Raw genomic sequence first — 25,192 nt, 5'->3', positions numbered from 1 at the left:
TATTCCGGGTAAGGCAGTTATAGGGGCGCAGCCGCGCCGTCCCTTCCTTTATTCCGGGTAAGGCAGTTATAGGGGCGCAGCCGCGCCGTCCCTTCCTTTATTCCGGGTAAGGCAGCTATAGGGGCGCAGCCACGCCGTCCCTCCCTTTATTCCGGGTAAGGCAGTTATAGGGGCGCAGCCGCGCCGTCCCTTCCTTTATTCCGGGTAAGGCAGTTATAGGGGTGCAGCCGCGCCATCCCTTCCTTTATTCCGGGTAAGGCAGTTATAGGGGTGCAGCCGCGCCGTCCCTTTCTTTATTCCGGGTAAGACAGTTATAGGGGTGCAGCCGCGCTGGCCCTTTCTTTATTCCGGGTAAGACAGTTATAGGGGTGCGGCCACGCCGTCCCTCCCTTTATTCCGGGTAAGGCAGTTATAGGGGCGCAGCCGCGCCGTCCCTTCCTTTATTCCGGGTAAGGCAGTTATAGGGGTGCAGCCGCGCCGTCCCTTCCTTTATTCCGGGTAAGGCAGTTATAGGGGCGCAGCCGCGCCGTCCCTTTCTTTATTCCGGGTAAGACAGTTATAGGGGTGCAGCCGCGCCGTCCCTTCCTTTATTCCGGGTAAGGCAGCTATAGGGGCGCAGCCGCGCCGTCCCTTCCTTTATTCCGGGTAAGGCAGCTATAGGGGTGCAGCCGCGCCGTCCCTTCCTTTATTCCGGGTAAGGCAGCTATAGGGGTGCAGCCGCGCCGTCCCTTCCTTTATTCCGGGTAAGGCAGTTATAGGGGTGCAGCCGCGCCGTCCCTTTCTTTATTCCGGGTAAGACAGTTATAGGGGTGCAGCCACGCCGTCCCTTCCTTTATTCCGGGTAAGGCAGTTATAGGGGTGCAGCCGCACCGTCCCTTCCTTTATTCCGTGTAAGGCAGCTATAGGGGCGCAGCCGCGCCGTCCCTTCCTTTATTCCAGGTAAGGCAGTTATAGGGGCGCAGCCGCGCCGTCCCTTTCTTTATTCCGGGTAAGACAGTTATAGGGGTGCAGCCACGCCGTCCCTTCCTTTATTCCGGGTAAGGCAGTTATAGGGGTGCAGCCGCGCCGTCCCTTTCTTTATTCCGGGTAAGGCAGCTATAGGGGCGCAGCCACGCCGTCCCTTCCTTTATTCCGGGTAAGGCAGCTATAGGGGCGCAGCCACGCCGTCCCTTCCTTTATTCCGGGTAAGGCAGTTATAGGGGCGCAGCCGCGCCGTCCCTTCCTTTATTCCGGGTAAGGCAGTTATAGGGGCGCAGCCGCACCGTCCCTCCCTTTATTCCGGGTAAGGCAGTTATAGGGGCGCAGCCGCGCCGTCCCTTCCTTTATTCCGGGTAAGGCAGTTATAGGGGTGCAGCCGCGCCGTCCCTTCCTTTATTCCGGGTAAGGCAGTTATAGGGGTGCAGCCGCGCCGTCCCTTCCTTTATTCCGGGTAAGGCAGTTATAGGGGTGCAGCCGCACCGTCCCTTCCTTTATTCCGGGTAAGGCAGTTATAGGGGTGCAGCCGCGCCGTCCCTTCCTTTATTCCGGGTAAGACAGTTATAGGGGCGCAGCCGCGCCGTCCCTTTCTTTATTCCGGGTAAGGCAGTTATAGGGGCGCAGCCGCGCCGTCCCTTCCTTTATTCCGGGTAAGGCAGTTATAGGGGCGCAGCCGCGCCGTCCCTTCCTTTATTCCGGGTAAGGCAGTTATAGGGGTGCAGCCGCGCCGTCCCTTCCTTTATTCCGGGTAAGGCAGTTATAGGGGTGCAGCCGCACCGTCCCTTCCTTTATTCCGGGTAAGGCAGTTATAGGGGTGCAGCCGCGCCATCCCTTCCTTTATTCCGGGTAAGGCAGTTATAGGGGTGCAGCCGCGCCGTCCCTTTCTTTATTCCGGGTAAGACAGTTATAGGGGCGCAGCCGCGCCGTCCCTTCCTTTATTCCGGGTAAGGCAGTTATAGGGGTGCAGCCGCGCCATCCCTTCCTTTATTCCGGGTAAGGCAGTTATAGGGGTGCAGCCGCGCCGTCCCTTTCTTTATTCCGGGTAAGGCAGTTATAGGGGTGCAGCCGCGCTGGCCCTTTCTTTATTCCGGGTAAGACAGTTATAGGGGTGCAGCCACGCCGTCCCTCCCTTTATTCCGGGTAAGGCAGTTATAGGGGCGCAGCCGCGCCGTCCCTTCCTTTATTCCGGGTAAGGCAGTTATAGGGGTGCAGCCGCGCTGGCCCTTTCTTTATTCCGGGTAAGACAGTTATAGGGGTGCAGCCACGCCGTCCCTCCCTTTATTCCGGGTAAGGCAGTTATAGGGGCGCAGCCGCGCCGTCCCTTCCTTTATTCCGGGTAAGGCAGTTATAGGGGTGCAGCCGCGCCGTCCCTTCCTTTATTCCGGGTAAGGCAGTTATAGGGGCGCAGCCGCGCCGTCCCTTTCTTTATTCCGGGTAAGACAGTTATAGGGGTGCAGCCGCGCCGTCCCTTCCTTTATTCCGGGTAAGGCAGCTATAGGGGCGCAGCCGCGCCGTCCCTTCCTTTATTCCGGGTAAGGCAGCTATAGGGGCGCAGCCGCGCCGTCCCTTCCTTTATTCCGGGTAAGGCAGCTATAGGGGTGCAGCCGCGCCGTCCCTTCCTTTATTCCGGGTAAGGCAGTTATAGGGGTGCAGCCGCGCCGTCCCTTCTTTATTCCGGGTAAGACAGTTATAGGGGTGCAGCCGCGCCGTCCCTTCCTTTATTCCGGGTAAGGCAGTTATAGGGGTGCAGCCGCGCCGTCCCTTCCTTTATTCCGGGTAAGGCAGTTATAGGGGTGCAGCCACGCCGTCCCTTCCTTTATTCCGGGTAAGGCAGTTATAGGGGTGCAGCCGCGCCGTCCCTTTCTTTATTCCGGGTAAGGCAGCTATAGGGGCGCAGCCACGCCGTCCCTTCCTTTATTCCGGGTAAGGCAGCTATAGGGGCGCAGCCACGCCGTCCCTTCCTTTATTCCGGGTAAGGCAGCTATAGGGGCGCAGCCGCGCCGTCCCTTCCTTTATTCCGGGTAAGACAGTTATAGGGGTGCAGCCGCGCCGTCCCTTCCTTTATTCCGGGTAAGGCAGCTATAGGGGCGCAGCCGCGCCGTCCCTTCCTTTATTCCGGGTAAGGCAGCTATAGGGGTGCAGCCGCGCCGTCCCTTCCTTTATTTCCGGGTAAGGCAGTTATAGGGGTGCAGCCGCGCCGTCCCTTTCTTTATTCCGGGTAAGACAGTTATAGGGGTGCAGCCACGCCGTCCCTTCCTTTATTCCGGGTAAGGCAGTTATAGGGGTGCAGCCGCACCGTCCCTTCCTTTATTCCGTGTAAGGCAGCTATAGGGGCGCAGCCGCGCCGTCCCTTCCTTTATTCCAGGTAAGGCAGTTATAGGGGCGCAGCCGCGCCGTCCCTTTCTTTATTCCGGGTAAGACAGTTATAGGGGTGCAGCCACGCCGTCCCTTCCTTTATTCCGGGTAAGGCAGTTATAGGGGTGCAGCCGCGCCGTCCCTTTCTTTATTCCGGGTAAGGCAGCTATAGGGGCGCAGCCACGCCGTCCCTTCCTTTATTCCGGGTAAGGCAGCTATAGGGGCGCAGCCACGCCGTCCCTTCCTTTATTCCGGGTAAGGCAGTTATAGGGGCGCAGCCGCGCCGTCCCTTCCTTTATTCCGGGTAAGGCAGTTATAGGGGCGCAGCCGCACCGTCCCTCCCTTTATTCCGGGTAAGGCAGTTATAGGGGCGCAGCCGCGCCGTCCCTTCCTTTATTCCGGGTAAGGCAGTTATAGGGGTGCAGCCGCGCCGTCCCTTCCTTTATTCCGGGTAAGGCAGTTATAGGGGTGCAGCCGCGCCGTCCCTTCCTTTATTCCGGGTAAGGCAGTTATAGGGGTGCAGCCGCACCGTCCCTTCCTTTATTCCGGGTAAGGCAGTTATAGGGGTGCAGCCGCGCCGTCCCTTCCTTTATTCCGGGTAAGACAGTTATAGGGGCGCAGCCGCGCCGTCCCTTTCTTTATTCCGGGTAAGGCAGTTATAGGGGCGCAGCCGCGCCGTCCCTTCCTTTATTCCGGGTAAGGCAGTTATAGGGGCGCAGCCGCGCCGTCCCTTCCTTTATTCCGGGTAAGGCAGTTATAGGGGTGCAGCCGCGCCGTCCCTTCCTTTATTCCGGGGTAAGGCAGTTATAGGGGTGCAGCCGCACCGTCCCTTCCTTTATTCCGGGTAAGGCAGTTATAGGGGTGCAGCCGCGCCATCCCTTCCTTTATTCCGGGTAAGGCAGTTATAGGGGTGCAGCCGCGCCGTCCCTTTCTTTATTCCGGGTAAGACAGTTATAGGGGCGCAGCCGCGCCGTCCCTTCCTTTATTCCGGGTAAGGCAGTTATAGGGGTGCAGCCGCGCCATCCCTTCCTTTATTCCGGGTAAGGCAGTTATAGGGGTGCAGCCGCGCCGTCCCTTTCTTTATTCCGGGTAAGGCAGTTATAGGGGTGCAGCCGCGCTGGCCCTTTCTTTATTCCGGGTAAGACAGTTATAGGGGTGCAGCCACGCCGTCCCTCCCTTTATTCCGGGTAAGGCAGTTATAGGGGCGCAGCCGCGCCGTCCCTTCCTTTATTCCGGGTAAGGCAGTTATAGGGGTGCAGCCGCGCTGGCCCTTTCTTTATTCCGGGTAAGACAGTTATAGGGGTGCAGCCACGCCGTCCCTCCCTTTATTCCGGGTAAGGCAGTTATAGGGGCGCAGCCGCGCCGTCCCTTCCTTTATTCCGGGTAAGGCAGTTATAGGGGTGCAGCCGCGCCGTCCCTTCCTTTATTCCGGGTAAGGCAGTTATAGGGGCGCAGCCGCGCCGTCCCTTTCTTTATTCCGGGTAAGACAGTTATAGGGGTGCAGCCGCGCCGTCCCTTCCTTTATTCCGGGTAAGGCAGCTATAGGGGCGCAGCCGCGCCGTCCCTTCCTTTATTCCGGGTAAGGCAGCTATAGGGGCGCAGCCGCGCCGTCCCTTCCTTTATTCCGGGTAAGGCAGCTATAGGGGTGCAGCCGCGCCGTCCCTTCCTTTATTCCGGGTAAGGCAGTTATAGGGGTGCAGCCGCGCCGTCCCTTTCTTTATTCCGGGTAAGACAGTTATAGGGGTGCAGCCGCGCCGTCCCTTCCTTTATTCCGGGTAAGGCAGTTATAGGGGTGCAGCCGCACCGTCCCTTCCTTTATTCCGGGTAAGGCAGCTATAGGGGCGCAGCCGCGCCGTCCCTTCCTTTATTCCAGGTAAGGCAGTTATAGGGGCGCAGCCGCGCCGTCCCTTTCTTTATTCCGGGTAAGACAGTTATAGGGGTGCAGCCACGCCGTCCCTTCCTTTATTCCGGGTAAGGCAGTTATAGGGGTGCAGCCGCGCCGTCCCTTTCTTTATTCCGGGTAAGGCAGCTATAGGGGCGCAGCCGCGCCGTCCCTTCCTTTATTCCGGGTAAGGCAGTTATAGGGGCGCAGCCGCGCCGTCCCTTCCTTTATTCCGGGTAAGGCAGTTATAGGGGCGCAGCCGCGCCGTCCCTTCCTTTATTCCGGGTAAGGCAGTTATAGGGGCGCAGCCGCGCCGTCCCTTCCTTTATTCCGGGTAAGGCAGTTATAGGGGTGCAGCCACGCCGTCCCTCCCTTTATTCCGGGTAAGGCAGTTATAGGGGCGCAGCCACGCCGTCCCTTCCTTTATTCCGGGTAAGACAGTTATAGGGGTGCAGCCGCGCCGTCCCTTTCTTTATTCCGGGTAAGACAGTTATAGGGGTGCAGCCGCGCCATCCCTTTCTTTATTCCGGGTAAGACAGTTATAGGGGTGCAGCCGCGCCGTCCCTTTCTTTATTCCGGGTAAGACAGTTATAGGGGTGCAGCCGCGCCGTCCCTTTCTTTATTCCGGGTAAGGCAGCTATAGGGGCGCAGCCGCGCCGTCCCTTCCTTTATTCCTGGTAAGGCAGTTATAGGGGTGCAGCCGCGCCGTCCCTTTCTTTATTCCGGGTAAGGCAGTTATAGGGGCGCAGCCGCGCCGTCCCTTCTTTATTCCGGGTAAGGCAGTTATAGGGGCGCAGCCGCGCCGTCCCTTCCTTTATTCCGGGTAAGGCAGTTATAGGGGGCAGCCGCGCCGTCCCTTCTTTATTCCGGGGTAAGGCAGTTATAGGGGCGCAGCCGCGCCGTCCCTTCCTTTATTCCGGGTAAGGCAGTTATAGGGGCGCAGCCGCGCCGTCCCTTCCTTTATTCCGGGTAAGGCAGTTATAGGGGCGCAGCCGCGCCGTCCCTTCCTTTATTCCGGGTAAGGCAGTTATAGCGGGCGCAGCCACGCCGTCCCTTCCTTTATTCCGGGTAAGGCAGTTATAGGGGCGCAGCCACGCCGTCCCTTCCTTTATTCCGGGTAAGGCAGTTATAGGGGCGCAGCCGCGCCGTCCCTTCCTTTATTCCGGGTAAGGCAGTTATAGGGGCGCAGCCGCGCCGTCCCTGCCTTTATTCCGGGTAAGACAGTTATAGGGGCGCAGCCGCGCCGTCCCTTCCTTTATTCCGGGTAAGGCAGTTATAGGGGCGCAGCCACGCCGTCCCTTCCTTTATTCCGGGTAAGGCAGTTATAGGGGCGCAGCCGCGCCATCCCTTTCTTTATTCCGGGTAAGCAGTTATAGGGGTGCAGCCGCGCCGTCCCTTCCTTTATTCCGGGTAGACAGTTATAGGGGCGCAGCCGCGCCGTCCCCTGCCTTTACTCCGGGTAAGACAGTTATAGTGGGCGCAGCCGCGCCGTCCCTGCCTTTATTCCGGGTAAGACAGTTATAGGGGCGCAGCCGCGCCGTCCCTTCCTTTATTCCGGGTAAGGCAGTTATAGGGGCGCAGCCGCGCCATCCCTTTCTTTATTCCGGGTAAGACAGTTATAGGGGCGCAGCCACGCCGTCCCTTTCTTTATTCCGGGTAAGGCAGCTATAGGGGCGCAGCCACGCCGTCCCTTCCTTTATTCCGGGTAAGGCAGTTATAGGGGTGCAGCCGCGCCGTCCCTTCCTTTATTCCGGGTAAGGCAGTTATAGGGGCGCAGCCGCGCCGTCCCTTCCTTTATTCCGGGTAAGGCAGCTATAGGGGTGCAGCCGCGCCGTCCCTTTCTTTATTCCGGGTAAGGCAGTTATAGGGGCGCAGCCGCGCCGTCCCTTCCTTTATTCCGGGTAAGGCAGTTATAGGGGCGCAGCCGCGCCGTCCCTTCCTTTATTCCGGGTAAGGCAGTTATAGGGGCGCAGCCGCGCCGTCCCTTCCTTTATTCCGGGTAAGGCAGTTATAGGGGCGCAGCCGCGCCGTCCCTCCCTTTATTCCGGGTAAGGCAGCTATAGGGGTACACACTATGCATTCCATCGCTTTCCCTTTGTGGGAGTGGAAGTGGGGGTCCCCCTGTACCCCCGCAGTACTTGGTTTGCACTGGGAGACCCAATGACCAGGGACAGGAGAGGAGAATTCTGATTCCATTCACAGCTCCCTGTGTTTCTGCAATTCCTACTGCAGCAGCAATGAAACGTATATGTCCTGTGGAACTCACTATCTCACCCTACTGGCGAGTCTGTGCAACTACAGGCAGTGCAGAATTCTGGTTGTTATTGGCCTTTCTGGCAGAGAATATTGAGAGCAGCAGTTCAGCAACACCAGGAGGTCCCAGGAGCCCTCTTGCTTGGATCTGCCTGCTGAATGGTGCATCCATTAACATCTTATTTTTGTTGCTTTTTAACAGGCGGGGGTGGAAAGCGCAAGGGCAAGAGCAAAAAGTGGAAGGAGATCCTAAAATTCCCGCACATCAGTCAATGTGAAGAGCTCCGCAGGGCGACAGGTAAGAGGGGAATGTACCCCACTTTATTACCCAGGGGGGCCAACCTCCAGCTGTTGTTGTAGTACTACTCCCAGCACCCGCCAACTGGTTACCATAGTGATGTGGTTATTTGGCTACATTAGAGGTTTGGTGGTTTTGTTTGCTCTGCCTGGTTCTTCAGGTCAACTTTTAGTATGTTATAGCATGGCAAATGTTTAATTAGTCTTCATTATTTCTTCATTAGAGTTATTTGCCTTCCTCTTCTGAGTCTTCCCAGCTTTCAAATGGGGGTCACTGACCCCGGCAGCCAAAAACGTATTGCCCTGTGAGGCAATAACTATTGTTACTTTTTATCACATATCTTTCTATTTAGTCCCTCCTCTATTTATATTCCTGCCTCCCTTTCAAACCACTTCCTGGTTCCTAGGTTAAATTGGACCATAGCAACCAGCTTTCTGCTGAACTTTCTATGGAGAGCTGCTGAACAAAAAGCTAAATAACTCAAAACTTGCAAATAATAAAAATGAAGACCAATTGCAAATTGTCTCAGAATATTAATCTACATCATACTAAAGGTTAATTTAAAGGTGAACAACCCCTTTTAACCAGAGGGGGGTTAATATCTCTGCCCATAGGGGACCTGGCAGTGGAAAATAACGTGCGTGGCTGGGTGCGCAAGCGAATGGGACGCGCTCTCCGTCCCCGTGTCTGCACTCTCTGTGCCAGCAGCTGCTGTCAGCCTGGAGTCTCTGACATTAAACACGGGCCGGGGGCTCAGCGGGAATGCCATAGGTATTTTCACAAGCCCATACGGCCACATTACATTCCTGCGCTGGGTTTCCCGTACATGCAAATATTTATGTCTGGAGTCGGAACACGGCATGGAAGGGGCTGACGGTGCTGGAATCTCAGGGCCGGAATCTGGGGGGAAATTGCTTTTATTATAAAGGGAATTTGCCCCTCGGTAACATAGATGTGATATTTCACGCAGTGTTTACTGATCCTGGAAGGGGTTTATCCTCTTCTGTGGGGTTGACTAGGTGAAAAAACTATTGTATAAGTTATATGGGAACTTGTTGTTGTACTTGAGTTGTACTAGAACAGCAGTCCAGCCCTGCTTTATGGCAGGGATTCTAGAACATTCTGCTAGTTGGGCCAAGTTGCAAAATGAGTGGATTTTGCCAATTAAGTGGTGGCTCAAATGTCCCAGAACTAGGGATGCACCAAATCCAGGATTCGATTCGGGATTTTGCCAAGATTTTGCCTTTTTCAGCGGGATTCGGATTTGGCCAAATCCATGCCTCTGGTCGAACCAAATCGCTTCTCTTTGGCCTTTCCTCATCATCATTTGTATATGGATTTGGGGTTCAGGCAAATCCAAAAATAGTGAATTCAGTGCATCCCTACCGAGAACCAAATGATTGGTCCTTGGCCCAATAATCTGATCACATGGTAGGCTCCTGACCAATCATGGGCTGCCCCCTAAGCCCCGCCCTTGGATTTAGCCGCAAGTGTCATTTAGTTTCTTATTTTTATATAGACACCTGAGAGTTACCCGCTGAAACTGTTACCCTAGGCATGGGCCTATTTATAAATATAGCCCCGAGCAGGGCACTATAAGGTGAGTCGGGCACAGGTTCAGATAGGTGCCAGGTCCAGATGCCTTGGTTGCCAGACTGCCTGCCTGGCATAGTTTTCCTGTGCTCCTTCTTCTTGGTGATGTCACTGGTGAGCACCCGTCCAATCCATGATGCCACCTGTGGATCATGGGCAAATTGGAACAGCATGGGTGGGTTTGGGTGGGATAGGGTTGGGTACAGATTTAGTGACCCCTGCATCACTAGCTCCAGCAAGGCAAGGGTTCCCAGGCCCCACAACAATTGCAAATAGGAATACATTTTGGTCCTGAATTTTCTTGATGGTTCCCTCTAGTGGTGGGGCAGTATTTAGTGGCAACTACAAAAGAATTGCTGGAAATAAGCTCTTCTTTGTTGGGGGAAACCATGGTAAATTGTACTGATTTTTTGGTGCTTTGCCCTGTTCATTAACAGGGGGTGCTGGGAGTTGTAGTGTAACAGCCAGAGTAATGCAGTATGGAATATATATATATATTTGTATCAGCCCAGGTGCAGTCTCCATAGAGCCAGAATATCAAATGTGACCCAAAGAACTGCCGCTGTTGCACCCTCTGATGGTCAGAGATGGAATTGCAACAGTTACATTCTTGATCTCTAGCCCCCTCTAGAGGAATGTGTCTGCAACTATACCTAACAATGAGTAGGTGATTCCTCCTATTGGCTAGCCAAGTTTATTAAAGAAGTGCAAGCTTTGGGGACTACTTAGGTCACTGCTTCATGTAATTTATACAGAGTAGCACAGGGTAAAACAATTGTTGGGAATCTCAGCCTGGGTGCCCTGTAGAGATTCATGGAATTACCACCTATTGCCAAGGTGTAAAGTGTAAGAAAGTCTTTTATAGTGTGTCCCATGGGTGCAGATTTCACAGCCCCCCCCCGGCAGTGTCAGGGTATTAAATATCTGGCCATAAAGCTTCTGTCCCTGTTAGGGCTGTACTATAGGGTATTGACTTTCTGTACCCCCCAAACAATGTAGGTCTCTATAAAAGGTGATCTCTGGGATCACAGCCCATCACAAAATGGCGGCTGAAGGGAAAGGGTGTAAAGGAGCTGCATGACTTCCTGTCAGCTGATCTCTGAGGGAGCTCACAGCCCATCACAAAATGGCAGCTGAAGGGAAAGGGTGTAAAGGAGCTGCATTACTTCCTGTCAGCTGATCTCTGAGGGAGCTCACAGCCCATCACAAAATGGCGGCTGAAGGGAAAGGGTGTAAAGGAGCTGCATTACTTCCTGTCAGCTGATCTCTGAGGGAGCTCACAGCCCATCACTAAATGGCGGCTGAAGGGAAAGGGTGTAAAGGAGCTGCATTACTTCCTGTCAGCTGATCTCTGAGGGAGATCACAGCCCATCACAAAATGGCAGCTCAAGGGAAAGGATGACTCCTGAGTGCATGTTAATCTCTGACAATCAGCCGGGTTAGGTACAATCCCTGTAACTGTGTAAATGTTCAACTGCAACTCTCAGAAGCAGCCATTCTGTATTCTGGGGCCCTCCTGTACCCTGCCCTTTGCTTGTGTTATAGAGAGAGACTACTACAACCTGTGTGAGAAGCAGCCAATCGGGAGGCTCCTATTCCGCCAGTTCTGTGAGGCCCAGCCGGACTTGGAATGTCTGATCCACTTCCTGGATGCCGTGGTATGTCACATTATCATTAGAAAATGAATGTAATAAATAAATACAACTGAGTTCAGGTCTAGTGACCCACAGGAGCCAATCAGATGTGTCGTTTCCAACAGTGCCGATTGGTTGCTACTGGTTCCTAGAAACAGTCAACCTGCACCTCCTTATCTTTAATCAAACTACAACTCCCAGCATCCTTAGGGAGCATCAGGGCCAGTTATACTTTCTGGCTGCTGAATTAGGAATATGGGTAAGAATGATAATAATCCCGCTATTTGCTTTTCTCCCCTCCCCGGTGCCGCTTGCCCCTCTGGTCTCTGTGTTTCAGGCAGAATATGAGGTGACGCCCGATGAAAAACTAGGAGAGAAAGGGAAGGAGATTATTCTGAAATACCTCACCCCAGAGGTAAGTACCAGACTGGATTTGCTCCCCTGCACTTGGTATTAGGGGGCAGATACGCCGGATACAGCTCTGTGGTTTCTCCCTTCATTCTCTTTGGCCGGCTGTGCCCCCTTATATATGTGAGGTTACTGGTCCTTGTGCCCAAGTTACACTAGCCATACTAGATATGGAATATTGGGGTAACGAGGAACATAATAAGGCAGAAAAAACAAGGTGGAAGAGTTAAACTGGCCATACAAGGGCAGATTTAAAGGGAAACTATACCCCTGAACAGTGTAGGTCTCTATAAAAATATATTGCATAAACAGCTCATATGGGATCATAGGAGTCACAGTGCACACAAACAAGCCAAGGCACACATACATGCTAGGTCCCATCAGCCAATGAATGGGCAGTTATAGTTAGAGCTGCATCACTTCCTGTCAGCTGATCTCTGAGGGAGCGCACAGCCCAGCACAAAATGGCGGCTCAAGGGAAAGGATGTAAAAGGGCAATATTTACTGATATATATATTCCAGTTTGGGGAGATTCTTTAATAGGTCACTTAATATAATATAAACTGTCTGTTGGTTACGTATTCATTCTGGGGGGATAGTTGTCCTTTAAGCTACTATTTCCCCTCCCCCCCAAGTCAGCAACTTACCTGACTGTGTATCAGCCACTTCCCAACTGCCTTTCTAACAAATAGGTGGCAGAAAATTGGTAAAATATCAGATAAGCACTGCAGAATATAGCGGCCTCTGTTCTTAAAGGCACAGTACATCCATTTGTTCAACATAAGTTCAATGAATAACTTGGGATACAAATAGTTTTTGCCTGTTTTTTTTTCCATTTAGAAATTATTAATTGACTTAAACAAGGCAAAACTGACACTGATATTTTGTATTGACCCCGCCCCTCCCATGTGACTTTCAGATTCACTTTGTGCTCTGTTAGTGCAAGAAATAACAAACACTAGGGTTATTTTCTAATTCTAACAATAGGCAAACAGAATATTCATCTTAAGCCTTACTCATGTATAGGTGGGGGTTATACTTCCTGTATAACCAGGGAGAATAATGGGGTAAAATGTAATTAATGGCTATAGAACTATAGAAGGAAAACCTGTCTCGTACAAATGTAGGTGCTGGTTGGACCGATATACAAATTCTCTAACTGCTCCTTTAATCCCACTAAAGGGCTCAAAATCCTCATTTGCTCTGCTTTGTTCTTGTTCCAGTCTCCAGTATATGTCTCCGAAGTTGGCCAAGATATTGTCCACCAAATGGAGGAGAAACTGGAGATCAGTCCCTACAAAGAACTGTTTTCTCACTGTGCAAAGTAAGTGTCTCCTAAAGTACAAAAGGTACATATTGTGTGTAATGGGGGCTGGATAATAATAGCTAAAAGTCCCAACTCTGGAGATTACACAGGAGATCTTTCAAACGAGATATATTTGTTCTTCTGTCATTGGTTAGAAATACCAGGGTAAAAACGGAAGGTAGAAATGCCAGTTAGAAACAGCAGTTAGAAATGCCAATGCCAGTCAGAAACAGCAGTTAGAAATGCCAGTGTCAGTCAGAAACACCAGTTTGAAACGTCAGTTAGAAATGCCAGTCAGAAGTTTCATTTTAGAATTACCAGTTAAAAAATCCAGTCAGAAATGCCACTTTGAAACGTCAGTTAGAAATGCCAATCAGAAACACCAGTTAGAAGTGTCAGTTTTGAAATAGCAGTTAAAAAAACAGTCAGAAATGCCAGTTTGAAAGGTCAATTAGAAACGCCAGTCAGCAACACCAGTAAAAAATGGCAGTTAGAAATGCCAATGCCAGTCAGAAACACCAGTTAGAAATGGCAGTTAGAAATGGCAATGCCAGTCAGAAACACCAGTTAGAAATGGTAGTTAGCAATGCCAATGCCAGTCAGAAACGCCATTTAGAAATGGCAGTTAGCAATGCCAATGCCAGTCAGAAACGCCAGTTAGAAGTTTCAGTTTAGAAATACCAGTTAAAAAAACAGTCAGAAATGCCATTTCGAATCGTCAGTTAGAAATGCCGGTCAGAGACGCCAGTTAGAAGTGTTAGTTTAGAAATACCAGTCAGAAATGCCAGTTAGAAATGTCATTTAAAAGCACCAGTTAAAAAATGCCAGTTAGAAGTACCTGTTCAAAAAATGCCACTTAGAAGTACCGTTTAGAAACACTAGTTAGTAATGGCATGTCTGATTTTCACCTTCACCTGGGAATTCTGGGAAATATGGACTTACGTGCATAGATACACCACAGGGTTCTTGTACCAAATCTGCACTATAAAATCCTTCCCCTTGTGCCTCTGAGATAGATCTGTGTCTGACTTCCTGAGCGGGGAGCCCTTCCATTGCTACCTGGAGAGCATGTACTTCGACCGCTTCCTCCAGTGGAAATGGCTGGAAAGGTGAGCGAAATAAGGGCGCAGTGTGGGCAAGATGGGCACTGGGCTCTGGCGCCACCCGATGGGTTCCCCACTTGTGTACAGGGGGTTCCACCATAAAGCCAGCAGGAATGAGGGGTTCCCAGATTTGCCCCACAAGCCCACGTATTGCCTATTGGCGAGGGACATTACTGTCCCTGAGGGATCGGGGGGGGGAGGCCAGTGTTATTACGTGGGGATACCCCTCACTATATCTGTGCTACTGGTGTAACCCCAATACTTCTCTCTGGTTCTGATCTTGCTGATCTCTTACAGGCAGCCCGTGACCAAGAACACTTTCCGGCAGTACAGGGTTCTGGGTAAAGGAGGCTTCGGAGAGGTGAGTTGCACAAGAACTCATTAAGTACCCGTAACGCGCACATTACTAACCTGGATAATATATCCTTATAAACAGCACTTAGTGGTGTCATCAGTTATTATTGGGACATAGTAATTGCTTTTAGTGATGTCTGCACAGCTGATATATTGTGTTCATTATAAGATATAATATAACTAAGTAGGGGGTACATTATCCCTTATAATACATGAGTGATACTCAGAGTTCCCTGTATAACTCAGCCTGCAGCCTTGTGCCTTTATATGGGCACAGAACCCCTCAGTGACTGCTAATATCCTTATCATTTACAGTAGGGGGTACATTATCCCTTATAATACATGAGTGATACTCAGAGTTCCCTGTATAACTCAGCCTGCAGCCTTGTGCCTTTATATGGGGGGCACAGAACCCCTCAGTGACTGCTAATATCCTTATCATTTACAGTAGGGGGTACATTATCCCTTATAATACATGAGTGATACTCAGAGTTCCCTGTATAACTCAGCCTGCAGCCTTGTGCCTTTATATGGGGGGCACAGAACCCCTCAGTGACTGCTAATATCCTTATCATTTACAGTAGGGGGTACATTATCCCTTATAATACATGAGTGATACTCAGAGTTCCCTGTATAACTCAGCCTGCAGCCTTGTGCCTTTATATGGGCACAGAACCCCTCAGTGACTGCTAATATCCTTATCATTTACAGTAGGGGGTACATTATCCCTTATAATACATGAGTGATACTCAGAGTTCCCTGTATAACTCAGCCTGCAGCCTTGTGCCTTTATATGGGATGGGGAGTAGGACAGACTGACTGGCGGGTAATAACCAGTTGCTTGTGATTGGCAGGTATGTGCGTGCCAGGTCCGGGCTACGGGGAAGATGTACGCCTGTAAGAGGCTGGAGAAAAAGAGAATCAAAAAGAGGAAAGGGGAATCCATGGCTCTGAATGAGAAGCAGATTCTGGAGAAAGTCACCAGCAGATTTGTGGTAAGAAATGTGGGTGCTGCCCGGGGCTAGAGGCATCTTTTTACTTTCAGAGCGATTGAAGTTTTATTAACTGCCAGTATAATGAATTGTGTTACTACAGCGCCACCTGCTGGTCAATCCCTGTATCTGTACAGTCAGAGAAACGGGCAGAAGGAAAATGTGTCCTGATGTTGCTCTGCCGGTGGCGCTCTTGTTACCAAATTCATTATATTGGCAGTCAATAAAAACTTAAATAAACTTGACTAGCTCTGAAACTGGGAAAAAATACGCAATTCATGTAAATTGCTTAGAAAAGCCCAAAAATGAAGCTTGGATCCGGAATGTAAATAGACTGAGACTTTCTGTTTGGCCCAAGGTAAACCTGGCGTACGCCTACGAGACCAAGGACGCGCTGTGCCTGGTACTGACGCTAATGAACGGCGGAGACCTGAAGTTCCATATTTACAACATGGGGAATCCGGGCTTTCAGGAGGAGAGGGCGTCTTTCTATGCAGCCGAAATACTGTGCGGTCTGGGGGACCTTCATAGGGAGAGCATCGTGTACCGGTGAGGAACCGCAGGCGGCTACTGGGGTGACTTGTCCTACCTTTGCCTACAGTGATAAGGATGTGAGAGTCATTTCTGGGGTAAAAGAGACCAATGAAACAGCAGGAAGGTGTTACAAATAGATAAAGTGGGGGGGGGGGGGTTTGTGGATCTGGTCTAAATGTGGTTTAATGAGACTCCGGCTTTAGATCTTCTCTCAGTTCTTTTTATCTCTTTATTATAGGGACCTGAAACCAGAGAATATCCTTCTGGATGATTACGGTGAGTGGGGGTCCCTCTGCCTGTACGGCCGTCTCTGGGTATTGACTCAGGACTCTCTCATCTTCTTCTTCTTCTTGCAAACGGCCAGTCCTGTCCCGCATAGGGCACAAATCCTAGTTGGAGTTGCCATAGGTGGTTATTTGGCACCACTGCAGGCAGGAGAAGCTTTAACAGACAAATATGGAGCATTAAAGAACTAGGGAAGGGTAATGCATGGGAAACCAAAACCACAAGAGCAAAGAGATCACATTAGTGCAAAAAACTGGCACATGTTGCCTGCAGAGGACTTGGAATTCCACTGTTATTACCATTCCCTCTATGACACCAAAGTGAATTTGCAGTTTTAAAATTATTTTATTCATGTCAAATTATTCAGGGTGCATTTTTAAGCACTTTTGCAATTTACATTGATTATTTATTTCCATTTTTTTATTATCAGCCCATATAATTGATTTTGTAACAACAGCGCCACCTTAGATATACATTCAGAGGAAAAACCTGGAGGTGTCCTGCTGTTGCTCTGCTCAGTACAGAGATCAGAAGCCACAGACGCCCATCTCCTCACTGAGCAACATCAGAACCCTTCCAGGTTTTCCTTCTCAAGGTCTTTGACTATACATTTACAGGAACCGACCAGTAGGTGGCACTGCTGTTACACGTTTCATATTGGAAGACAATAAAACCATAAATACCTCTGAAACAGAAAATAATAAATCATCACTATAAATTGCAAAAGTGTTTAGAAAAGTACCCTGAGTAATTTTACATTATTTTTTTTTTAGATTTACTTATCCTTCAAAGCTTTTGCATACATTAGCACACCTACACTTTCACCTAGCCAAAAATACACGTACTTTCAAGTCAGTGGCATTAAAAACATTAACCCAAGTTGAGGGTGTCAACTGTCTAGAAAAAGGGGTTCATGCAAAGATTACTGAGCCCATTTAGTAGAGTGTAAGCTCTTATGACCAGGGTTCTTTGACTCTTTTCTGTCTATACTGTTCGTATCGGCTGTTTTGTATTTCTTCTAAAATATTTGGCAAAGAGCTGCTAAGTCTGGTGTGGAATTTACTACCAAACTGCAATACCTGCCTGACATTGTATTCCTGTACCTTTTACTACTAGGTCATATAAGGATTTCTGACTTGGGATTGGCTGTAAAAATCCCAGAAGGCGACTCAATTCGTGGACGGGTGGGGACGGTTGGGTATATGGGTAAGTGTCAGACCACTAAGGCCACATGTTCATATATACAGAATGGCCATTTCTAGCTCCAACTGCTTCATATATTCATTATGTGAACCAATAAGTATTGTACAATCTAGCCCCACCCCCTCACTAAAGAGGGAGGAGAGCAGGAAGTAGAGCCCTGAATCTCAGTGTGTACTGCAGAGAGCTGGGATTCGTTTCATCTACGTGGGTGTCTAATGGGTTAATGCAAATAAAGTCATTGTCTTACAAAAGTGCTTTTACCCTTTAAAACTATTTTCGATATAGATGTGGCTGCTGATTGGTGCCCTGTACTGGGGTGCAGGCCTGGGTGCCCTGTTTGGATGATGGGTGGGCCCACCTTGCTGGGTAGATTTGGAAGGACTTCAGACAAGGCCCCACTAATATACTATATGTTTCTTTCCTCCAGCGCCAGAAGTCCTTAATAACCAGAAATACACCTTCAGCCCTGACTTCTGGGGCCTGGGCTGCCTGATCTACGAGATGATTGCCGGCCAGTCTCCATTCAGGGGCAGGAAGGAGAAGGTGAAGAGGGAGGAAGTGGACAGGCGAGTCCTGGAGACGGAGGAAGTTTATACCCAGAAGTTTTCCGAAGAGGCCAAATCAGTGTGCAAACTGGTGAGTCCAACGTAGACTTTTCCCACGGCTTTGTGGGTAATGTTCCTTGGCTCTTAGATCACGTGTACAACGGACTATCTCCCCCTACTGCTGCCCTCTTCCCCCTACTGCTGCCCTCTCCCCCTACTACTGCCATCTTCCCCTTCTCCCCTCTACTGCTGCCATCTTCCCCTTCTCCCCTCTACTGCTGCCATCTTCCCCTTCTCCCCCCTACTGCTGCCATCTTCCCATTCTCCCCCCTACTGCTGCCCTCTTCCCCTACTACTGCCATCTTCCCCTTCTCCCCTCTACTACTGCCATCTTCCCCTTCTCCCCCCTACTGCTGCCATCTTCCCCTTCTCCCCCCTACTGCTGCCATCTTCCCCTTCTCCCCCCTACTGCTGCCATCTTCCCCTTCTCCCCCCTACTGCTGCCCTCTTCCCCTTCTCCCCCCTACTGCTGCCATCTTCCCCTTCTCCCCCCTACTGCTGCCATCTTCCCCTTCTCCCCCCTACTGCTGCCATCTTCCCCTTCTCCCCCCTACTGCTGCCATCTTCCCCTTCTCCCCCCTACTGCTGCCATCTTCCCCTTCTCCCCCCTACTGCTGCCATCTTCCCCTACCCTACTGCCATCTTCCCCTTCTCCCCCCTACTGCTGCCCTCTTCCCCTACTACTGCCATCTTCCCCTTCTCCCCCCTACTGCTGCCCTCTTCCCCTACTACTGCCATCTTCCCCTTCTCCCCCCTACTGCTGCCCTCTTCCCCTACTACTGCCATCTTCCCCTTCTCCCCCCTACTGCTGCCATCTTCCCCTTCTCCCCCTACTGCTGCCATCTTCCCCTTCTCCCCCCTACTGCTGCCATCTTCCCCTTCTCCCCCCTACTGCTGCCATCTTCCCCTTCTCCCCCCTACTGCTGCCATCTTCCCCTTCTCCCCCCTACTGCTGCCATCTTCCCCTTCTCCCCCTACTGCTGCCATCTTCCCCTTCTCCCCCTACTGCTGCCATCTTCCCCTTCTCCCCCCTACTGCTGCCATCTTCCCCTTCTCCCCCCTACTGCTGCCATCTTCCCCTTCTCCCCCCTACTGCTGCCATCTTCCCCTTCTCCCCCCTACTGCTGCCATCTTCCCCTTCTCCCCCCTACTGCTGCCCTCTTCCCCTACTACTGCCATCTTCCCCTTCTCCCCCCTACTGCTGCCCTCTTCCCCTACTACTGCCATCTTCCCCTTCTCCCCCCTACTGCTGCCATCTTCCCCTTCTCCCCCCTACTGCTGCCATCTTCCCCTTCTCCCCCCTACTGCTGCCATCTTCCCTTCTCCCCCCTACTGCTGCCATCTCCCCCTTCTCCCCCCTACTGCTGCCATCTTCCCCTTTCCCCCCTACTGCTGCCCTTTCCCCCCTACTGCTGCCCCTCTCCCCCTACTGCTGGCCTCTCCCCCCCTACTGCTGCCCTCTCCCCCCCTACTTGCTGCCCTCTCCCCCCCTACTGCTGCCCTCTCCCCCCCTACTGCTGCCCTCTCCCCCCTACTGCTGCCCTCTCCCCCCCTACTGCTGGCCTCTCCCCCCCCCTACTGCTGGCCTCTCCCCCCCCTACTGCTGGCCTTCTCCCCCTACTGCTGGCCCTCTCCCCCCTACTGCTGCCATCTTCCCCTTCTCCCCCCTACTGCTGCCCTCTCCCCCACCTACTGCTGCCCTCTCCCCCCCTACTGCTGCCCTCTCCCCCCCTACTGCTGGCCTCTCCCCCCCCTACTGCTGCCTTCTCCCCCCCCTACTGCTGGCCCTTTCTCCCCCCTACTGCTGCCCTCTCCCCCCTACTGCTGCCATCTTCCCCTTCTCCCCCCTACTGCTGCCCTCTCCCCCCTACTGCTGCCATCTTCCCCTTCTCCCCCCTACTGCTGCCCTCTCCCATCTCCTGATAAATCTCTGGCTGCCATGTAACCGTGGCCAAACACTGGCCAATCTAGTATGGTATGCAGGTTCAGACTGGGACATTGGGAAAAATCCCGGTGGGCCCTGGCCCTAGTGGGCTCCGGCGGCCCAGTCCGACCTTTGCCGGCGCTCCCCCTTCTGACTGTTCCTCCCCTGACGTGTTCAATTTATACGCGCTCGGGGAGGACGTCAGGTGGGGGCCCTGCGGGGGGGGGGGTAGGGGACACAGCTGGCTGGGGCACCTGCAGGGCCCCTGGGGCGGGAGCCCCGGTGGGCCCTGCACCCCCCAGTCCGACCCTGATGGTATGCCCACCTTGTACTGTCCCATGCCCAAGTGCACGTGGCTCGTTATGTACAGGATTAGGCTGATGGTGAAACTGCTCATTCCTTACATTAATAACATTCCTGAGATATGAGGCCCTTGGGGCTCGAGTACCTGCCATTCTCATGAGAATCTGCTATTTTTATCAATTGTGTATTAAAAACGCATGCGCATGTTTTTGGAATATAACTCGGTGTTGCTGGTCTTTTTTGGATATTTAAATAATTTACCTTGCACCCGAGCTAAGAGCTGAAGCAGAGTGCCACCCTGGGTTCGCTATATATATATTTTTTTTTTAGCAAAAAAGGGGAAAGTTGTGCTCAACCCCTAAATTTTAAACCATTAGGCGGGGGTGCAATGAGGTTGTTGTTGTTGTTGTTTATTTATATATATATATATACATTATATATATCTAATATAATGTAATGTAATAATCTGGTTTGGAACAGTTCCCTAAGCCCCGCCCCCTGTTCCCCTGCTGATCCGGCTGGCTACTTTGTGACTCCAATAAAATGTAACAGTAGTCGCCTGCCTTCAGCCTGCCTCCTCCCAATCCCACAATTCCCTGCTGCACACGTGATGTCAATAAGGAAAGGAACATCCCAGTGCAGTGCATTGTGGGTTATGTAGTTCCTGCATGCTGTCTGTAAGCTGGGGAGGAGTTGTTACAATATGTAACATCAGTGTTTTAGTCCCTCCTCCCCTGCCAGGATTTCAAATGAAGAGTAGAACTGTTTTGCAGCTGGATTTCAGCAGATAAATGGGATTTATTCCTACTGTATGAAGGAACAGATTACAGGGATAGGGATATTAGGGGTTTCTGTGTTGTGTGGGGCTCTTTAACAAATTCAGGTTTGGAAGACGGAGTTTCCCTTTAAACATAACACTAGTGTTACAATATTCCATAAAATCTGCTCCGGGTTTCTATCCTCAAAGAGAAAGATTGTAGGAAGTGATTGTCAATCTTGGGAGCCAAACACGTGCCCATGGAAGTGCAATATCTGGGGGTAGATACAGCCAGTGCGTCTTCCAGATTGTCTTCAGTTGTGTATTCAATTGGAATATAAATGTATTACATGTAAGTGTTTCAGGAATTACTCCCAAGAGGCAGTTATTAAGGGCTGGAGGGGGGGTAAGAGTTAGGAAAATAAGTTGGTATAGGCAGATGGGGGTCCTACTGGGGCAACTGCTCAACCAGAACCAGTTGGTGGAGAACAGTGGCCTAAAGACTTTCCTTCTCTGTATAAATAAAGGAGCCCATTGAGCTTCAGGGTCACCATCGTTGGCTCTGTCACTCAAGCAAATGGCTTCGGAAGTGAATCTAAAAGGCAACTGGTTGGTGTGGAGGCGACTGGAGAATAAGCCAGTTAATGGGAGGCAATGGGAGAGTGACTGGGAAAAAGAAATGGGGCTCGACATGGGGAGACTGACTGGGTAAATGAGGGAGAGACTGGTAAGAAAAAGAGATTTGGGGGTTGGAATTGAGTGTATGGGGGAGTGGGAAAGGGTAAGTGTAGGGGGGACAGTGGGGAAGGCAACATGGCAGGTACATGGGATAATCACCATCACGATTGGTTCTTGTTTGTGACTGACAGCTACTCACCAAAGAAGTGAAGCGGAGGCTGGGGTGTCAGGAGGGAGGAGCCGTGGACGTGAAGCGACACCCCTTTTTCAGAGTCATAAACTTTAAACGATTAGAAGCAGGTATAATGGACCCCCCCTTTGTTCCCGATGTAAGTACTGCACAGATTTCTTCTCCAAAATGTTAACATTTTTTAAAATATAAGTAATGTCACTTTAAGGTGGGGTGGGGGTAAAGCTATTACTTAAGGTTCTTCTTATAAAGGATAAGTTAAACCTTTGGAAAATTGATTTGGATGCATTTCTAAGCACTTTTGCAATTTACATTATTTATTTCAGTTTTTATTATCTGCTAATATAATGAATTTGGTGACAACAGCACCACCCTACTGGCCAGTTCCTGTAACTGCACAGCCAGAGATCCATTTTAGAAGGGAAACAGAGAAGGGTTCTGATGTTGCTCAGGAAGGAGATGGGAAAGGGCATCTGAGGCTGCTGATCTCTGTACTGAGCAACATCAGAACCCTTCTCTGTATCTGTCAGAGGGTCCACTTGTTTTCCCATTGAACTGAACGCTATGAGACACCGTACTGTAGGGCGTTATCTCAAGTCAAACCACGTTTGCTCCATCTTCCATAGTCTACCAGATCCACAGTTTTGGCAGTACAATTTCCTTCTAAATGTATTAACTTGCTCCATTAGAAGATGTCAGGGAGCAATAATAACCTCCTTTACTAGACCTAATCGTCTAATCAGAATTGGTGAAATCTCGTTAGCACTTATGTAGCCGAGTGGAAAATGAACTAAGGACCCTTTCTTCTGCCGTAGCCCCGTGCCGTATACTGTAAAGATGTCTTGGACATAGAACAGTTCTCAACAGTCAAAGGCGTCAACTTGGACCAAACCGATGATGACTTCTACACCAAGTTTTCGACAGGCTCCGTATCCATCCCTTGGCAGAATGAGGTGAGTAGGCTCTAATGTGTTGGGGCGCCCCAAACCAACATGGGTCTAGAACAGTCACCCCTAACTAGGCTGCCAGTTCCCATAGGGGCTTCTAAATAGCCAATCACAGCCCTTATTTGGCACCCCAGGTACAGTTTTCATGTTTGTGTTGCTCCTCAACTCTATTGAGTTGGCTCATGGGTAAAAAAGTTTGTTCTAGACTTTCAGAGGTTGCAGATCCCGGTGGCGGGTTCCAAAGCCCAGATTTCCATCTAGTCAAACATTGAGAATAGGATGAACCCTGCTGATACTTGGGTATGGGCCACTGTTCCTATATATCTGTAGCCTTACTATTAGCCAAGGGGGCAATGTCAGAACGGCCTATAGCAACCCACTGCAACTGAGTTATCATTTCAAAGCAAACAACTGATTGGTTGCTGTGAGTTACTAGATTTGGTACAAAGTTTGTATTTTATATTAATATATTATTATTATATTTATTACTTGACCCCAACATTTCTTTACTAGTCATGGGGGGGGTGCCATAAACCTGAGGGATTGTTAGTGAATATTTATTATTATCTGTGTTATTTTATCACAACAGATGACGGAGACCGAATGCTTTAAAGAGCTGAATGTTTATGGGCCGAACAGGACACTCTCCCCAGACCTAAACAGGAGTCACCCCCCAGAACCCCCCAAGAAAAGTCTGCTTCATCGGATCTTCAAACGCCAGGTGGGTGGAACAGGCTCATAGCCCGGCAGCATAGGGATTCCCCTGTACTAAGCACAATTCAGCAGGAACAGCCCCCTAAGTTTGCTCATAGCCTGTACAGAGAGATACCATAAAACTATGGCACATAGGGATTCCCCTATACTAAGCACAATTCAGCAGGAACAGCCCCTTAAGTTTGCTCATAGCCTGTACAGAGAGATACCATAAAACTATGGCAGCATAGGGATTCCCCTGTACTAAGCACAATTCAGCAGGAACAGCCCCCTAAGTTTGCTCATAGCCTGTACAGAGAGATACCATAAAACTATGGCACATAGGGATTCCCCTGTACTAAGCACAATTCAGCAGGAACAGCCCCCTAAGTTTGCTCATAGCCTGTACAGAGAGATACCATAAAACTATGGCACATAGGGATTCCCCTGTAATAAGCACAATTCAGCTGGAACAGCCCCTTAAGTTTGCTCATAGCCTGTACAGAGAGATACCATAAAACTATGGCAGCATAGGGATTCCCCTGTACTAAGCACAATTCAGCAGGAACAGCCCCCTAAGTTTGCTCATAGCCTGTACAGAGAGATACCATAAAACTATGGCAGCATAGGGATTCCCCTGTACTAAGCACAATTCAGCAGGAACAGCCCCCTAAGTTTGCTCATAGCCTGTACAGAGAGATACCATAAAACTATGGCACATAGGGATTCCCCTGTACTAAGCACAATTCAGCAGGAACAGCCCCCTAAGTTTGCTCATAGCCTGTACAGAGAGATACCATAAAACTATGGCACATAGGGATTCCCCTGTACTAAGCACAATTGAGCAGGAACAGCCCCCTAAGTTTGCCCATAGCCTGTACAGAGAGAGACCCCAGATGGTGTATAAAGCCCCTTACTAGTTTGTATATTAAGTTTATTGCATCTTCGTAAATACTCCGTGGGCTGATATTATTATCGCTATTTTCTCTTCTCTCCCAGCACCAAAACAATTCAAACAGCTCCCCGTGTACCAAATCATCTTTAAACCACGACGTGAACACAAACCACATCAGTACCAACTCTACCGGTAGTAGCTAGTGGCATCCAATCATCGGCAAGGAAAACAGCGTCTGGTCAGCTGACCCTCCTCCGCTAATGACAGCAAGAGCGCGAGGGGGAGAGTAGGAGAGAGAGAGAGGAGACCCCGGAACCTCACAGCCCCCCCAGGAGAAGTTTGTGTTTGTGTCTTAGATGGGACTGAGGGAGGGGGAGTCACATTTCTCTTCTCGCAGCGGAGCCTCACAATGAATGGCGTCAAGCGTTCGCTCAGGTCTGTGCTTGCGTGAGGGGGGGCAGTTGTCCCCCCCCTTTCCTTTTACAAATGGCGTGGAATACGGAAAAAAATAACAAAAAGACATGATCAATAACCAATATCCCATGTCCACGTGACCGTGCAATAGAACATTGCTGCCTGCATGTAACGCGCGACCCAAGGGGAAGCCATCTTGTGCCCCGCCGCCATCACCGCACCGAGCGCCGTCGCTCAGCCGCTCCAGCCATTAGGGGCCTGCAGAGCATCCCACCATTCTGTCTCACATTGTACCTCTTATTTTCTTTTTTTGTTTTTATATAAAAAAAAAAAAAAGAAAAAAAATTAAATTTTTTTTTTTTTTGTAAAAAAATGTGGATTTCTCATTTCTATTTAGCTATGAATGGGGAATGGGACACGCCGGCTGCCTCGGGGGGGCCATGGAACAATGGAGGCTCAGGCAAGGCTGAAACTGGAGAAATATAAAGGGAAAGTACAAAGCTCAGTTGCCCATGTAAGGAGCTGAACTGGGCAGCGCGTCTCGTGCTTCGCTTACTTGCCAAGCGGCGCGGGGAGATAAAGTGATGTTTATCCGTTTCCGTCCTCCTCGC

At 50.6% G+C, this 25,192-nt stretch overlaps 1 protein-coding gene across 2 annotated transcripts in view; it reads left to right on the top strand.

The window, feature by feature from the left end:
* The window catches only part of LOC100497344 (G protein-coupled receptor kinase 5), a 37,838-nt gene extending 12,938 nt beyond the window's left edge, over positions 1–24,900 (top strand). The window contains exons 2-16 of one of the 2 annotated variants that reach the window (XM_002940348.5): positions 7,668–7,763; positions 10,902–11,014; positions 11,328–11,405; positions 12,622–12,722; positions 13,721–13,813; positions 14,105–14,168; positions 15,016–15,156; positions 15,512–15,702; positions 15,926–15,963; positions 17,089–17,178; positions 17,603–17,811; positions 21,634–21,771; positions 22,448–22,585; positions 23,169–23,300; positions 24,272–24,900. In XM_002940348.5, the coding sequence (XP_002940394.1) occupies positions 7,668–7,763; positions 10,902–11,014; positions 11,328–11,405; positions 12,622–12,722; positions 13,721–13,813; positions 14,105–14,168; positions 15,016–15,156; positions 15,512–15,702; positions 15,926–15,963; positions 17,089–17,178; positions 17,603–17,811; positions 21,634–21,771; positions 22,448–22,585; positions 23,169–23,300; positions 24,272–24,370 (1,721 nt within the window). In that variant the 3' untranslated portion in view covers positions 24,371–24,900. Of the gene's footprint in view, positions 1–7,667; positions 7,764–10,901; positions 11,015–11,323; positions 11,406–12,621; positions 12,723–13,716; positions 13,814–14,104; positions 14,169–15,015; positions 15,157–15,511; positions 15,703–15,925; positions 15,964–17,088; positions 17,179–17,602; positions 17,812–21,633; positions 21,772–22,447; positions 22,586–23,168; positions 23,301–24,271 lie in introns of those variants that run through there. The other variant, XM_004915737.4, reaches the window with a different exon arrangement.
* Positions 24,901–25,192: the final 292 nt, after the last annotated feature.

This window comes from Xenopus tropicalis, chromosome 7 (genome assembly GCF_000004195.4).
Source record: "Xenopus tropicalis strain Nigerian chromosome 7, UCB_Xtro_10.0, whole genome shotgun sequence".
NCBI lineage: Eukaryota > Metazoa > Chordata > Amphibia > Anura > Pipidae > Xenopus > Xenopus tropicalis.
The sequence above is the reverse complement of the archived record's forward strand: the minus strand, read 5'-3'. Positions and strand labels throughout refer to the sequence as shown.